The sequence below is a fragment of the Bombus fervidus genome, chromosome 2 (assembly GCF_041682495.2).
Source record: "Bombus fervidus isolate BK054 chromosome 2, iyBomFerv1, whole genome shotgun sequence".
In the NCBI taxonomy this organism is placed as follows: Eukaryota; Metazoa; Arthropoda; class Insecta; order Hymenoptera; family Apidae; genus Bombus; species Bombus fervidus.
Window position 1 is genome coordinate 18,027,452 of NC_091518.1, and position 16,427 is coordinate 18,043,878.

The 16,427-nt window shown below is 32.6% G+C and overlaps 1 protein-coding gene across 3 annotated transcripts in view; it reads right to left on the reverse strand.

Annotated features, from left to right (window-relative positions):
• Pip (heparan sulfate 2-O-sulfotransferase pipe) overlaps positions 1–16,427 on the reverse strand; it is a 114,000-nt gene that overhangs the window by 11,131 nt on the left and 86,442 nt on the right. For 2 of the 3 annotated variants that reach the window (XM_072022552.1, XM_072022550.1), the window contains exon 3: positions 10,865–10,938. In XM_072022552.1, coding sequence (XP_071878653.1) covers positions 10,865–10,938 — 74 coding nt within the window. The remainder of the gene's footprint in view (positions 1–10,864; positions 10,939–16,427) is intronic. The other variant, XM_072022551.1, reaches the window with a different exon arrangement.

Here is a 16,427-nt window from a genome sequence, read left to right on the forward strand (position 1 = left end):
AAAAATTCATCGAAATCCAGCAACGTCGCATCATAAACTTGGATATCCAACAGTTATGCCATGAATTCAGAGTATCGTTCACGGTCGACGTATTTAAGCGATTAACGATTAGGCTGAAAAGCAGCAATGTATTTCGCGGTTTCACGCATCCTGACCACTCTAATGCCCGCGCCTGTTATTTTTCGCTTCTTGTAAGTCTACTTTGTACAGATTACTTCGTCTATTCTGTACAATGTTAAATCTCCGTGTTTTCTTTTTTTTTTTTTAAATAACCGTACGATCGTGAATCGTATGCCGAGCGACAACCATTGAAATATTTCTAAACGGATCTTCCATCTACACATATACAGTCAGTCATGAAAATCTACGTACACATGTTGTATATTTATATGCATACACACTTACCAAAGAGACTAAAGATGCACCTCGTCACAAAATTATTTGTACTTCGGTATTATACAATTATCATTAACATTATAATATTTCTAGTTATTGTACTTCTTAATTGTTATTCGATATCTAAAGAAATATTTTCAATTACAATATACAAATTCCGTCTCTGATAATTCTCACGATTTATCCTTCCGTCATATAAAACTACGTCGGTCTCCAGTTCCATTTCTTACTTTTCGTATTTTGTATTTGTTATACGCTCTTTTACAAGACGATTACAAAACCAAAAAGAAGACAGCGACGAAGAAAGATACTTTCAATAATAATATCTGTAATAATTATACATTCTGAGAATTTGACCTCGGACAATTTTCATGATTTATTCCTCCACAATCTAAAACTATCTGCATGCTCAATTTTATTCTATCTATTGCTGTATCGTATTTACGTTATTACGTAACCATTTACGAAAAATTACACAGAGTATAAAATCAAACCTAGTTTACTGCCAGAAACACTCCACGTACTTCGCCTGAGTGTCCTTCCTTTGGCGTCCAATTGATCAAGAGCCAATTGGCCGGTTAAAATTCAATCAACTGGTCTAGGAGACATTGACACTCGATGGAATTCATTGGCTGAGTTTTCGCTATTGTTCCAGTTCCTTCGTTCGACGGACAATGCGGGTCTGTGTCGAGTCAGATCGAGCGTTTTACCGTTTCTCAGGTGTGCGTGTGTTACATATGTAACGGGTGGACCGGCAACAAGGTCAACTGCTAACGGACAACGACACGAATCACTTGGTTTTCACTGTTTTTCCATCGACCACCATCGTGACTTCGTTTCTTGCTCATTTTGTCGCCCGCATCCTGCAAAGCCACCGCATTCTGGTCCGATTCTCATCATTGGCGATGCTAGACGATGATGGAACTGGTCGCTTTGATACCGTTCGATTATTTTTATGTTACTTCTTTGTCCATCTCTCTAGTCTCTTGTGATGATGTGCTCGTTACAATATTTGTTATTAAGACTATTCGCATAGTTGTTCTTTTTCGGCAGTAATTTAAGTTTTTATGGTACAAATAAAACATTCGAAGTTTTTCCTTCGAGTAAATAAAATATAAGAAGTTTTCGGCTCTGGATAGAAAAATTTGTAAAAGGAGAGAGAGAGAGAGAGGAAGAGAATGAAAAATTTGAATTATTCGCAAGGAATATCGATTTCGATATCACATTGCATTTTAAAATAACGTTGCTAAGTTTGGTTTGCAAAACGGGAAACAGAAATATAAAAATAGATGTGAGATAATAAATACCAAAATAATATATTTTTAATAATTCTGAGAAAAAACAAAATCGCGGAAAATGATTTTGCTGTAAATCAGCTTTCAGATTTTCTCTTCGTTTGACTATCTGTATATCTTGTAAGTATAACAGAAGATTAGTCTAATGTATTAGGTCGTCCGAAAAGTTTCTTTCGTTTTATAAGGAAATAATGCACAACATTTTTCGTTTTACATTATTTTATCGAATTACCTATGACCAGTTTTGTTCTATCAAGATAAAGATTACGTTCGACAGATTAGGTTTCGTGTTTGTATAAAGATACGTCGTTGTAAAAGACGTGTCTGTAAAAGAAAGACACTTTTTGGACAATCTAATAGTATTGCACAAGCTTATAGCTTGCATCTAATCTAAATCTAATTGAAATTATATGCATTACTCTTGTCTTTGTAGAAATATCTTGAAACATACGACAACGATCAAGAAAAGCTCGTTCGTTGAGTCCTCGCGCCAGTTTATATCAAGAACTTGTGTATCCTTCGAAATAATTATGTAATTAGTTATCTAAAATATTTCATACGTCGACAATTATTCCAGTAGAACAGTGAGGTCATCAAGGTAACGGATGTGTATAGTTACTCGTATTTTAAAAACTAGTTCCTTTGTTTATGACGGTAAGAAGACAGTACATTAGGTAACTATTAAACACTAAGTAACTATTACACTAGATAACTATTAAGCACGTTTGTACGAGACATAGGTTTCTCGAAGGGTGAACGAACTTTTCCTAAGTTAGATATGTACGTTAGATATAAACCTGAATAGTTGTTTAGGAATGTGCCAATGCGTGTAAGAAGGCAAGTTATCAGGATAAATTTCAGTCGTAATATTTACAGAATTTATATTAGGTCGTCCGAAAAGTTTCTTTCGTTTTATAAGGAAATAATGGAGGCACAACATTTTTCGTTTTATATTATTTTATCGAATTACGTATGATCCATTTTGTTCTATTAAAATAAAGACTGTAACGTTCGACAGATTAGGTTTTGTGTTTGTATAAAGATGAAAGACGTAAAAAGATGAAAAGAAAGACACTTTTCGGACAACCTAATAGTAATATGACAGTGCTGTACGATGAAAGAGATTCCATTAGAGTAGAATTGTAACGTTAATTCCTTTTTGTCATTTATGAAAAAACTTTTAAATAAACAAGAGTAACTATAAGTATGTATAATATTTGCAAAGTGAATCGTATTTTTCGTTATATAATAATAATCACATTTAGTAAAATTTATGCTTATTACGATAGAGAATAGTTCTATCTTCATGTTTGTATATTTCAAATTTATTTTCTTAGAAAAAGAAGTTCCACCAGTGATATTGTTATCATTATTCTATCGAGTGAGGAGAATAAAAACAAGAATCTCAAATAACATTCTCCATTTCTGGAATTCGATCACGTTAAAAATATCCTGGTTATCCTTAAACGATTTTCAAAAGTTGTAGATAGCCGTGATCCGGAGAATTTGATTAAATATCGCGAGTCACGATTAGATGCGGATAATTGAATTCGCGCATGGGAATGCCGAGGTTCAGATGTTCTATGGAATTCAAGATCGAGAGATTCCATCGATCGAAGTCAAGGCGGAACCGCATAATTTGTAAACCCATAAACGATTCTATTGTATTTCCAAGCTGTTCTGATATCGTACAATGTATTATCTCAACGATTACGTGTCTTCCTGAATGGCAGCGAAAAGCTCTTAAGTAGTTTTAAGACTGAAAGACGAACACTGAATCTTTTCAAATGGAAACTTAGAAAAAGGAAACCCTATAAATAATTAGAATTTATATTTTTTGATATTTTATATTTTAATTTGAAACTTAGATATAATTATCATGAAAAATTAGTGATGTTAGTTTAGAATGGCACAAATAATGGCACATAATAATGGCACAAATAAAATATTTTATATATAATAAAACCTCTTTCTACGGTACAATGAAATGAGAAAATAAAAGTGACGATAAAACAGTAAAAAATTTTGGTCATTAGAGCTATCGTCAAATTTATTCGATATTAAGTTAATAATGATAGTCATTTAATTAGATTTCCGATACTTCATTACAATATATAATTTCAATCTGTTAAAAAAAGGATATTATTTCAGACGTCCTACAAATTATTCAATTGTTATTTTACATTTTTATAATTTTACTATAAAAAAACTACCACTGATTAAACAATTACAAAATAATTACGAATCAATTAAATTCATCTAATATAATCTCCAATTAAAATTATTATATCTATTTATATATTAAATAATATCAACTATTCTCTCGAAAAGAAGAAATCTTGAGAAATATCAGGTAAAATCATCGACCTCGTCAATCTTCGAAACTCATCGAAGCGAAGAAAGTGTGTTCCAATTTTCTAGTATGTGCAATACTAGCAGTCAATGTTCTCACCTGAATGTAACAAGAGCTCGAGACTATCATAATCGTATTTATATGGACGTTCCTTACCCGGACGAATCATCTGCTCTACTTGTTTCGCTCGACCGCGAACGATCGTTGCGTCTTCACGATTGAGAAATGTTCGAAGGACCATGACAGGTGGTTCGTAATTCCCACGCGTTTTGCGTTAATCCGATTAAAGATTCTTCGAATGTTCTCGTTAACTTGAACTCTCGATCCGAGATCTTCCTGACGTCGTGCACACGATTATCGTGAGCTTGGATAGACAATAAATTCGAAGATAAAAATGAAGAAAAGGGAGAACGTCCGGTCACGATTTAATCACGATCGAGGATCTTCCGATATCAGTTCTTTTTCAACTCTTACTATGTATATAGGGTGTGGATAAAGTTATGGTAGAATTTGTAAGGTGGTTTGTCACATGAGCCTCGCAGAATCCAAACTGATCGACCATACTCTTTGCCAGTTTAATAAATTTCTTCCATAAGAAGATAATAATTAACAGTAAGAATAATAGTTAACAAATGTTGCATATAATAAACGTTGATACTGTTTATTATATTTTCTTCAGAATTCGGTGTTTACGTGATCTTCTGGTAGACCGAGGTTGCTGATTTGGTTTAATGAACCGGGTATGAGACGTATCGCTACAAGTTGTAAGGTAAATTAAAAAAAATATATTCGTAACGTTTGTTTTTAGTTCTAAAACTCCTCATAAGTTTTCTACGTAGACATTGGATAAATTTTTATATTACTTATTAAGTGGAATATCACGTAGACGATTTCTCCATTGAGAAAGCTTCCATAGCGGTGATCTCTATCGATCTAACAGATCTGGTGGATGAGTCGTTCGGAGTTTTCTCTGGGTATGCTGGTTATACAAATTGTTAGCCAGTTGCTTGCTATGGACTTCCATTCTGCTTTTATAATTTGTGATCGTTTTAGTTATTTCTCCGTGAACTGTAGCAACGTCGAGCTCCGTTTTTGTAACATTATCGTGTACTTCCCAATTTCTGAAGTTGATCAGTGTAGCTCTGTGAACGGTTCGTACGTCGTGAATATTATCGAATTTGTTGGAATTTTTTAGTTGTTTCAAGTTTTATAGAAATTAAGTTTAATACGGGCTGCATATACGACGCGCATAGTACGATAATTAGAATGAAGTGAAAATCAAGAAAATGATTGTGATCGATATTCGTTTAGATTATTGTATTGAAAACTACTTGACATTAGAAGTTTAATTAATATTAGAATCTATAAAATATATCTGATTTTTCGTGATACTAATTGGGAAGATATATTATAGTATTTATTTATTTTATTAATAAAATTGATTCATACATAAGTAACAAAATATGTTCTAAACATTGTATGAAATTTTGTTATTCCCACGTATCCATCAGATTATAAATTTTGTTTAAAGGCACGCGAAATTAAATACATTTTCAATCCTGATTTTCTGAAGATTAAAGTTTCAAGGAAATAATAATTCCACGTTTCTTCTTCCACATTAGCCGTGCATAAAAATATTCCTTACGCAACTTTCACTACCCGATTCTTTAAAATCCCAAACTTCAAAGAAATAAGAAGTCTGTTCCATGTTTTTTAATTTTGCGCTTCATCTGCATAAAAATATTCTTTGAACAAACTTCACCAACAAACTCTGATCTTCTCAAAATTAGACTTCAAAGAAGCAAAGTTTATTCCATAAGTCGTTTACTTATTTCTTGATGGATATATATCCTTTTTTTTTTTTTCTTTCACTCGGTTCTTTCTTTACAGTGAAAATAATTTTTATCTTAACAAGTTTAATAATTAGACTACGAGTATTTATGCAATTTGTTATTTTCATAAACACAACCAAGCAAATGAATTCTAAACGATTTACTTTATTCCCTAAATATTGAAAAAACATTTTCGCACATTATATCCGTTTTGTGTGTTTCTATACCTTCAAATTTTCACAAATACAAAATCGGCTGATCATCCTATTCTTTCAAAAAATGACGAAACTTACGTTTGCGATGGGACATCATAATTTATGTTTTACAAGTAAATTTCAGAAATTACGAACCAGCCGATTATCCTATTTTTCGAAAATTCCAAAATTTTAAGAATTATGTTTGCAGTAAAAGGCTACAACCTGTAGCTTGCCAATGAATGATTAATATTATTCATTGCTAAATTATCGTTGCAAAAGCAACGCGCGATCCTTACGATACCAAACTTTCCAAGAAATAACATTTATTCCACGTCTTCCGCGTACTTCTACGTAAAAATATTCCTTGCTCGACTTCTACCACATTTTCTCCCCTTCCCCTTTCAGCTTATAGAACGATCTTGATACGAAACGCATACGGAAACCGTTCCCAAGAAAATCCAGCCCGTTCCTATTAGATGGAGCGCTGCTAACGCGGAATAAACTTGCTGAGAAGAGCTTCAGCCATCTGTCTGCTCGGTTGATCGGTCAACGTACTCTTCGACAATACTTGCTGCTTATTCGATAGACGCTGCGTACACAGTGCACACGTACCAGATAGAATCTGATCCTAACGACGCCGCCGATTCCCGTCTGTTCTGTTCTAAGAATTGTTTCACAGACACGCGAATAACGTTTCCAGCCGTCGAATCAGCCGCTGCTTCGAATAAAACGTTACTCGAGGAACGTTGCGCCGATTCTCTCGTTCAGGAGGAAATGGTTCGATGCTTCTCTATCTGGAGATCGATGGCGCGAAGGTGGACTTGCGGTTAGGTTTGAAGTTAAATCTTGGAATAGGTTGGGTTTGGAGCAGCAAGCGAGAGATTAAGTGGTAGATGTGTTTATTTCCGTTTTATTACAGTTGTGGTATCTATTCTGGTTTTATTAGAATTCTGGCAGTTATTTTAATTTTGTTACGGAGAATTGCGCAATCAGGATGCTTTTATTATTGTTTGCGTTTGTAGCTTCAATTTGCGGTTATCGTATCTTGTAAGCAACTTTTAGGTCAGCGGAGGATCGTATCGTTGCTCGGTATCGATAGTGGCACGACTCGAAAACTTTCCAATTTGCTTTTATTAAATACGAGGTCTACAGAAATTGAAAAATGTGTTGATTTTACAAAAGCTTCTTAGATGTTATACGTATTTTAATCGTATCAAAGTTGTGGTATTTACTCCAGTTTTATTAAACTTGTGATATTTATTTAAATTCGATTAAGGTTCGAGGAGAATTGGGGTAGTTTAATTTACCGATATTCGAAATTAACGATGGATTTTTGCATTCTCGTATATGTATACTTTCCTAACTGCCATTAGTGAATCACGATCATTATCGATAACGGAATAATCCACGTGATAATCTATTTCCTATTGTTCTTGCAAGGTAGATTCTTACATACGTCATAACGCACGCTACACCTTATAACCCCGCGTCGTGTACTTCTTTATTTGATTAATCGATTCTGCAACAACTGTCGTGATAAACATCGGAGTATTTCAAATTATATACAATGTGCACGTGCATGATATATCTCACCTTGCTGTAGGCTGATAGTTTGCTTCGGAAACCACTTCATTTTAACTGCTTCTCCACTTAAATTCTTAATTTCATATTACTATTTTGTATTCTACATACTCATTGTATCTATTATTCTTTCATATTGCAGTCTTCTCAGTTTTTATATATTTTACATTCCATATTTTATAATTTATAGCACAATTCACTCATTTCTGAATCTAATTATTTAACAAATTTTTTTCTACCTTCATTTTGCCTCGTAGTTTCATATATCGATACATGAAAGTATTTTAGACGTAGAGAAAGATTCTGTGTTTCTAAATTCTCGTTCTGTGTGTCTTTGTGTACCGGATTCAATGTCTCGACATTTTGCATTGTATCAACAGGATCGTTAAAGATAGCTAACTCTTATCTTTCTTAAATTCTTGAGTTCTATGCAACACGCAGTGATTACAGACGTCTGACCATGTCAGTGTATGTCCATTTCTACTTATTTAGTCGACGCGGCATTGGCCGTGCATGTACAGACCATACTACTGCAAGCCTGGAGAATTACTTTCTAATATTTTCGGCGACAAATTTTTGTAAACTTTGAGAAAATTATTCTCCTTATTAATTGTTAATAATAGAAACGTATTTTTTAAGATGGTTCCACGAAGGAAACACGATGTATTAAAATTTTAAACCAATATTATGCGTTTACCAAAACCATTTTTATTATTAGTAGTACAGCAGAAAACAAATACGTTTATCATCTAACTGATTAATTACTTGTAAAAATTGGGAAGACACGTTACAAGATAATACTGCATACCCAATAACGTATTTGAAATAAAGCAATAGAGTATTGAATTTAAAGCACAGGATATTTTTCTACATTTGATATTTTCATTCATTGCAGAACCATTCTGTTCCTACATAACATCGTCAATTATAACAACATTCCTCAATGGCAAGAAAATAATGAATCCATTGAAATAAATTAGTCCGCGCACAGCAGATAAAAACTTCTGTGTAAGCAGATAATTAGAAGCATAATTGTCAGAGGGGAAGAAACACGCGGTGCATTAAGCTGCAGTTAGTATGCTTCTGGACAACAGTGTCCTCGTTTTAGTATCACTTGCTTCGTTATGCAGCAGTTCGTTAATTAAAATCCAACTCGACGTAGAAAATCTTTTTCGAGCACTTCTTCAATTTCCTTCCGTTTCTAAAGCGAGACTGCTTCGTTTCTTTTTCTCTTCGCGTCCTTAACCGTGAAAATGATTCTTTGCACGGTTGACGAGATACATACATGCATCGAGGTCTGTGCATCGGTATTGCACGGTAATTGATTACGTTGCGTTTCTAAATCCGGGTTAACGATAGCTTTATCGTCGAATAATGTTAAAACCGGAGGAAAATTGGCACAACTTCTGTTTAGAAACGGTGTCTTGATTTTACAAGATTTATCAACATAATTAACAGTTTCTTTTGTTCTTGTATAAGTAATTCTTTAAGCAATAGAGTTTCTAATTTTCAATTGGTATCGTTGGCTGAATATAGTAGTTTGCATTAGATTTAAGTTGGATTACTTAAGTTTACTTCGTTTTAATTGCAACTATTACTTGTTTTACGCGACGAAATTTTCCAGTAGGATTTATGAATATTCTACAATTAAAACGAAGTATTCTAAAAGTAAATAACTTCAAATTAGAAAATTTCACGGATAACTTTCAGTATATATATACGGTGTCCCGTAGCATCGGGGAACCACGTCGGCAGCAGATCCTGCGCATGAGACCAATAAAATAGTTTATACGAAACCCTATTTGATCTTGCTTTCGAGTTACAGTAAGTTTGTTTATCTAACTTTAAAACTGTATCTTTATACATTCACAAGATGTGCTCAAAATGAGCTGCTTGTATACGAACACAAGAATGGACACGTCTTATCGTTGACCGAAAGCGTTTACAGAACTAGAATACAAGGTTCGAAGTGAAATATTGAATTTTGTTTATTATAGGTGCGTGAAATTAGTTTAATTACTACCACTTTTCGATAGAATTATTCCAACATAAAACTCGTAAGAACTCGGGAACGAGATTAAACAGGGAACACATTCGTACGAGCTTTTTTATTGCTCTCATGTCATGTACTGTATTTTTGCCTTTTTCTTATTAATATACACACAATCTATGCAATTTGTCTTTTGGTGCACTCTGTATATTACATTTTTTTATGGGAGCTCGCCATTGATAACTCAACTAATTAACGTTGACTTTATTAAAGCGTAAATTATCGCAAGGACCAGTAGTAAATTTTAATAGGTAAATCTCTATCTAAATTCTATTTCTTTAATTATTTTCGTACAGAAACATGTACAGTCCCGTTTACAATGTTTAGTCTGACATCTACGGGTTGATCGAACTTGGAAAAATCCAAACCCTAACTTTCTCCAATTCAAAGCTTCTGCGCATTATCACCAACATAAATATTGTTCATGTATATCACTTTCATCTTAAACTAACGACTAGAAACATTTTATAACTTTTTCAGGTAAAATCCTCTTCGTACTGTCCATCTCGACCTCTGACCTTAAATGTTATACTTGCAGAAAGAGAAATCGGTGTTTATAGTGTATGTAGCGTTTTGGAATTGAGTTTGAAAAATTATACGTATGGAAGAATTTTCGAGATAATTTACTGGAAGTTGACTTTTACTCCTCGCGTTTCTTCTCATTTTCTTACTTGCAGATGATCTTCCAAATAATTTACCTACATTGTTTGTTCGCGATTAGTTGTAGAACAAGTAGAAAGTAAAGAGTCGTTTATAAGACAGGCAAGAGACCGGATGTATTTCTTGTACAATGGAATGAATTATCAATGTCTTTAAGAAGTTTTAAGTCATCGTGAAAGTTTGCATGTACTTGCGTTACGTGTACAATTCAGCAGCATGATTTAGTAATAGCGTTAATGGAGGACACTGCCTCTGCCTTTAAAAGCTGATAATCTCGAAAAGAGAATATAGAAATATCGTTTATAAAAAATTTATAAGAAGACTAACTTCTCTAAGTGCGTATGCACATGTATAATGTAGACTAACAGTAATATTTTAGAACATTATGTTATAAAAGGCATTTCGAAATCTGAAGAAAAATATTTACGAACTCGATGAAAGTTGCAAAATATGCAGAATAGAAGAATTAAGGAAAGACACATGCTATAAGAAATCTGTACCTTTATTGCGAAGATACGATGTCTGTTTGGGTAATGGACGATTCCACTCGGACTAGAATCGGTTTGCACTCCTTCTGAAACAAGAGATAGAAGTTACGTTAGTGTGATAAGATAATTGAATAAATATTTCTATATTACTGTATGCAATAAAAGAGGGAAAAATTACATGGCATAAATAATATTCTAGGAAGTAAGCAAAATGTGTATTATAATTATTGTATTCTTAGGACAAGATTTTTAATCATGAATATTCTTTTCCTCGTTTAATATTTAATTTCTTCTTAATAAAATACGACGATTGCCAGCGAAATAATTAATAGCATATAATCATCGTGAAAAGCAATATTAAATATTTTTCGATAATAATTACAATTTTCGTTATCTTTTTACCCGAAGAAACGGCAAAACTTCTAAAAACTCTTCATGAAGGAAATTTCTTTGACAGCATTATAATTGAAAACTATTTGTGACTTTTCGTTCTAGAATCAATTAATATTTTCATTATTTTTATGGATAATAAAATTTCATATGTGTGAAAAATATCTAGCTTAGTGGATGGTAAGAAATTTTTGAAAACCATTCGTTATTATCATATCGTAAAGCGTAGAGAATCAATATTACTCTTTCTAACACAAATCCCGATTTCTATGCAGATAATTCATAATTCTTCAAGTGGTTACCGTTTCCCTTCGCAAGAACAGAAGTTACGACTACTTTTATGACTCGTTCAGAAATCTCGCGGATAGTTGACGATCGAGTCATACTTTATAGCTGAAGTTAAACGAGAACAAAGTGTGAGCCTCGTAAGAGATTATTTTTAACTTAAGCACGACACTTTAAAGAAAATTAGCTATGATTTCATAATTTGCATATTCAATCAGACTATTGGTATAGGATCATTGGTACATAACATTTACGGTTTTCCATTATTCGAGTCCATAATATGTCTATGTTAGAACGTCGAAATTTCTCGGAACCTTCGTTGCGACTTGAATTTCGAATTTATTTATTAATATTATTATGGTAAAATTATTATGATGTTGTAATATAGTATTAATGGCATTAAGATATATTTAAATGGAAATAATAGCATGTGCAGGGAAATTTTATTAAATAAAATTTGTAGGATATATTTTAAGATTTATAAAGCAAATAAGAAATAAAAAATTTGTTAAGGTAAGGAATTTTTTAATAATTTATACATATATGTAGCAAATTTATTAAGTAAAATTTAGATATATTTTAAGATTTTTATTAAAGAAAGAAGAAATAACAATTTTTGGAAGAAAATATTCCATATATAATACAGGAATTTACCAGAATTGATCAATCATCGTGAACGTAAAAAATCAATGTAAATTTTTTCACGATCATTAATAACAATAAATTTACAGTGCTACATTTTTGGGGGTCTAAAAAGTTACAAAATGAATAAAGTAGATATATGAAATAGTTGTTTATCTGTTCGTATTACATCTCAGTCATTGGTATAATCCTAATGTTAACTTTTTCCACGAAGAATAAGATGAAATGAAAATTCGTAAAGAATCGGCACTTATAAACAATGATGAAAGGAAGCAGAACGATAAATTCTGTCGCACAGAAGAGATATATGTAAGTTTTGAATAAATCAAATTCTAAAGTAACTACTATTAAAGATTCATGTAAGGAAGTTATATAAGGAGTCTATCAAATTTTAAATCAATCGACATTCACCAGGAAGCATCTTGATCTGGTTGATATTTGTAACGACTCCTTTCTCCGCCTCATAAGATTACAGATGATCCAATGGCTCATTGGATTCCATGTCATTAAAAATCGTGAACCTCGTTTGATACTTTCATTGCCGGGAAAGGTGTTCCGAAAGTAGTATGCTCGAACTCATCTAGTCACGTGCGGAAGCTGTTTCAAATACCACACGTCAAAATAGTGAAAAATATAGATATCAAAAGTATCTTCCACGATCATCTTTATATAACCGCAAATATCAGACTGTCGATAGATTTACATTTCTCGCACAGAATTTTCCATCTAATAAAGATGCGAATTCTTGGATCTTTGCAGCAAGCAAGAAGAAAACATATAATATTTTTCAGAAATGTCATATGTATTAGTTTGTGTAAATTTCATTCGCACAAGTGTTAAAACAAACGTCAAAAATCCATTATATAATATTTACAAGAGCTGCAACAACTAAATATTTGGTCATATCATAAATTTTCAATGAACCGTGTTTTTATCAGGTTCTATACATTCAATCTTTTTTTTCGGATGGATCAGTCATGTAAATTTTTACTCTGACTCTTCCAAAATTTCTTTTTTAAATTCCAAAATTTTTGTTTCTATAATATTCGTTGCGATGTAGCATTAAGAGGTGAATCAACTTATTACATAAATTAAATTTAAATAAAATAATGCTCTTATTTTTATGATGTAATAAAATGAATTATTTTAATAAGATTCTTAATGCTTTTTAACGCGAATCAATTAAAAATTAAGAAATCGTATAACGAGATGCAAATTTTTCTATATGTGGGAAAAGGCAAATGATTTACTATATAGGGTCGGAAGTTAGTCTTAATTCCTTTCATCATATATATCCACAAATTCTTATCTCATTGGAATTTACATTGCTGTTACTGCATATCGACATTTGCGACATCCGCTTTCTCCAACATGAAACAGTCAACAAGAATCTTGTCAACTTCATTACGTCTTTTGTAAGTAAAAGTATGTATAAAATCTATCGCTTCATAATATTAGGTATGCTACATATGAATTTTCGTTTTTCTTCGTAACATGGTACATTTGATTTAAGTAATTTCTGCGTTATTCAATGGACTTTCCCACCGGCTATTTAGATTTATTCAAGATTTATAAAAATGATCGTTGTTTAAATTAAAATATTCTTAGAATACAATAGAATAGAAAAGTAGAAACTGAGGATAGAATCTTTTCCTATATTCTTCATTTCCAATTCCTTTTAAAATAATTTACACGTTAAAAGATCATGTACATAGGCGGAATAGAATGAATTTTAATAAATTCATCTCAACAAGATTGAAATCTAAATTGCTTGAAACCTGACATATCTTCCATGGAACCATCCATTTGTGGTAGCTTCGATTTCTCAGGCTCGTTTAATAATAATTCGAAATAAAACACGTGGAAAGCAAGTCCAATTAATATTGCATCCAATCGTCATTGTCGTGTCGAACAGGCTCGGAGAGACACGCTCTATGTTGCGCTGTTACGCTAGTATGCCTTATTATATCTTTATCACGACTCGATCCTCCATGTTGCATTACTTCAGCCTGATTGCTTACTATATCTGTAATCCGATTGCTTCGAGAGAACTTGCCCGTAAATCGAAACTCTTTGCATCGTTGCAGCTGCTTCGTGGTAATCACATACGACGAACACGAATCATAGATAAGCGTACGTAAGGTCTGAAGTAGATCATTGGAACACGAGCATGGTATTAACATAATAGAAGCAGATTAAATCGATTGATCAAGACTAGAATCACTAGAGCGTTCGGAGTTTAATAATTCACGAGCCGATGGAGCGGTGCACTTGGACGAAATTAATATTTCCCTTCTAACTTCTTTTTTATTTTTATTAAATTTCCAATTTCCAAGAGCATTTATAAGCGTCGTATTCTACCTGTTCTACAACGTACATCAACGATTACAAATATCTGTAAAGTTTGGTAGATGCGCGGTAATAGTCGATGTATCTCAGAGTTTGGTAACTCGTGAGCTGAAAGATTGCTACATTTGGACGAGATTGATATTTTCTTTTCAACTTTCTTATTAACTCTCTAATATCTATGGCCATTTATAAATGCCATCTTTTTCTTATTCCGTGGCATGCACTGCCGCTTCTAAATGCTCGCAAACTTTCGTAGATATGCTGCAATAGAAACGTATGAATTTCACAGTTTCGGTATAGAATGCATGAATTTCACAGCTTGGTAACTTGCGAGCTAACAGATTGCTACAGTTTCAAGAGATTAATATTTGCTTTTTAACTTCTTTATTAACTCTCTAATTTCTACAGGCATTTATAAACGTCATCTTTCACTTATTCTGTAACATGTTCTACCGCTTATACAATGTATTTGGACATTTTGATAGATTTGTGATAATAGTATGTGGTAATCGTATGAGAACTAATTGCGAATTAATGGCCGAAACTATTAACACATAGTTCGGAAAATTAAACGATCCGACGAACTCTTCAAACAATAAAAGTAGTACCTATCACAAGCTCCGTACATTATGCATATCAATTTCCTTACTGTATATTAGATTTCAAACATCTATTTCATCGTACCATGATATTCTATTATATCGTACATCATTTACGATTGTTACGATAACGAAGAACAAAATAATTGTAAAGTTGTAACTGAATTATGTTGTGTTGGAACGATTTTTTCCGCACTGGTATAAGCAAATTAATATTTTATAATATTTCTGGTAATTAATATGCAGCTATAAACACTGTTTAGTAAAATAAAAATATTCTGCGGGTATTTATACAAATTCATATTTCAGAGCAAAGTCACACATTTTTTTCTACTACCACATATTATAACGAGCACGGTACTTTGAATTTTTCATATATTTTTACATATTATGTACATTCTACGCATTTCTGTATTTTTAACCCTGCTGTGACCTTTCGGTCGCATCTTTTATTCAATCCTACTACTTTGACATTGAAATATATCTCCAGTTTGAGCAATATGTGAAAAAACTTGTTGCCGATATGTATAATTCCTGGTTTTTGTTATATATTAAACGTGCCTTTAAAACATTAAAAATATGTTGCTTGCTAAAACGAGAACAAATTTAAATAACAGTCCAAGGATCGCGTCAAAGTGAAAATTTCCCATAAATGCGTAAACACCTGCAGTGTATCGATAAAAATGATCAGAACCCTAAGTAATAATAAAAGTACAAATTTAATATAATGTAGAAAAATATTTGTTTTTAATAATATTAAAATTAAAATAATAATATTTGTTTTTCTGATGAAATCAATTAAAATAGCAAATATGAAAATAATTTTTTTCTAGCGATATTGTTGTTCAACGAGGCAAACAATGCTTAAAATAAAATTCTGAATAATTATTCGAATAACGTCCAGTCCTGGATCTTAATGAATTCAAGACACGATCGTATTAAAAGAGGCAAGTCAACGTTCATGACGAAGAAAGCGAAGAAACTGCTTCTTGCGATTCTCCTTCCGTTTCTTTCTTCTTGCGACAACGATGGGAGCGGCAACTTTCTAGATGACCGACGGTAACCTCGAAGGCCTTCGATTCCGCCAAGAAGATCGTTGATCTTGGCCGAGAAGCCTGTCGACCTCTTAATCAACGTGATCGTTAATTCGGACATGGACGTCTCGTTAGCAGAAGTGCTACTCAAGTGTCGCCATGCTGACGTCTTTTGTTCCCTTCCTGGTTCACTTAATTCTCGAATCTTTTTACTCCAGATAATTCACGTGATCATTTTGTTACTATTAATTGCATATCGTTGTTCGTAACATTGAG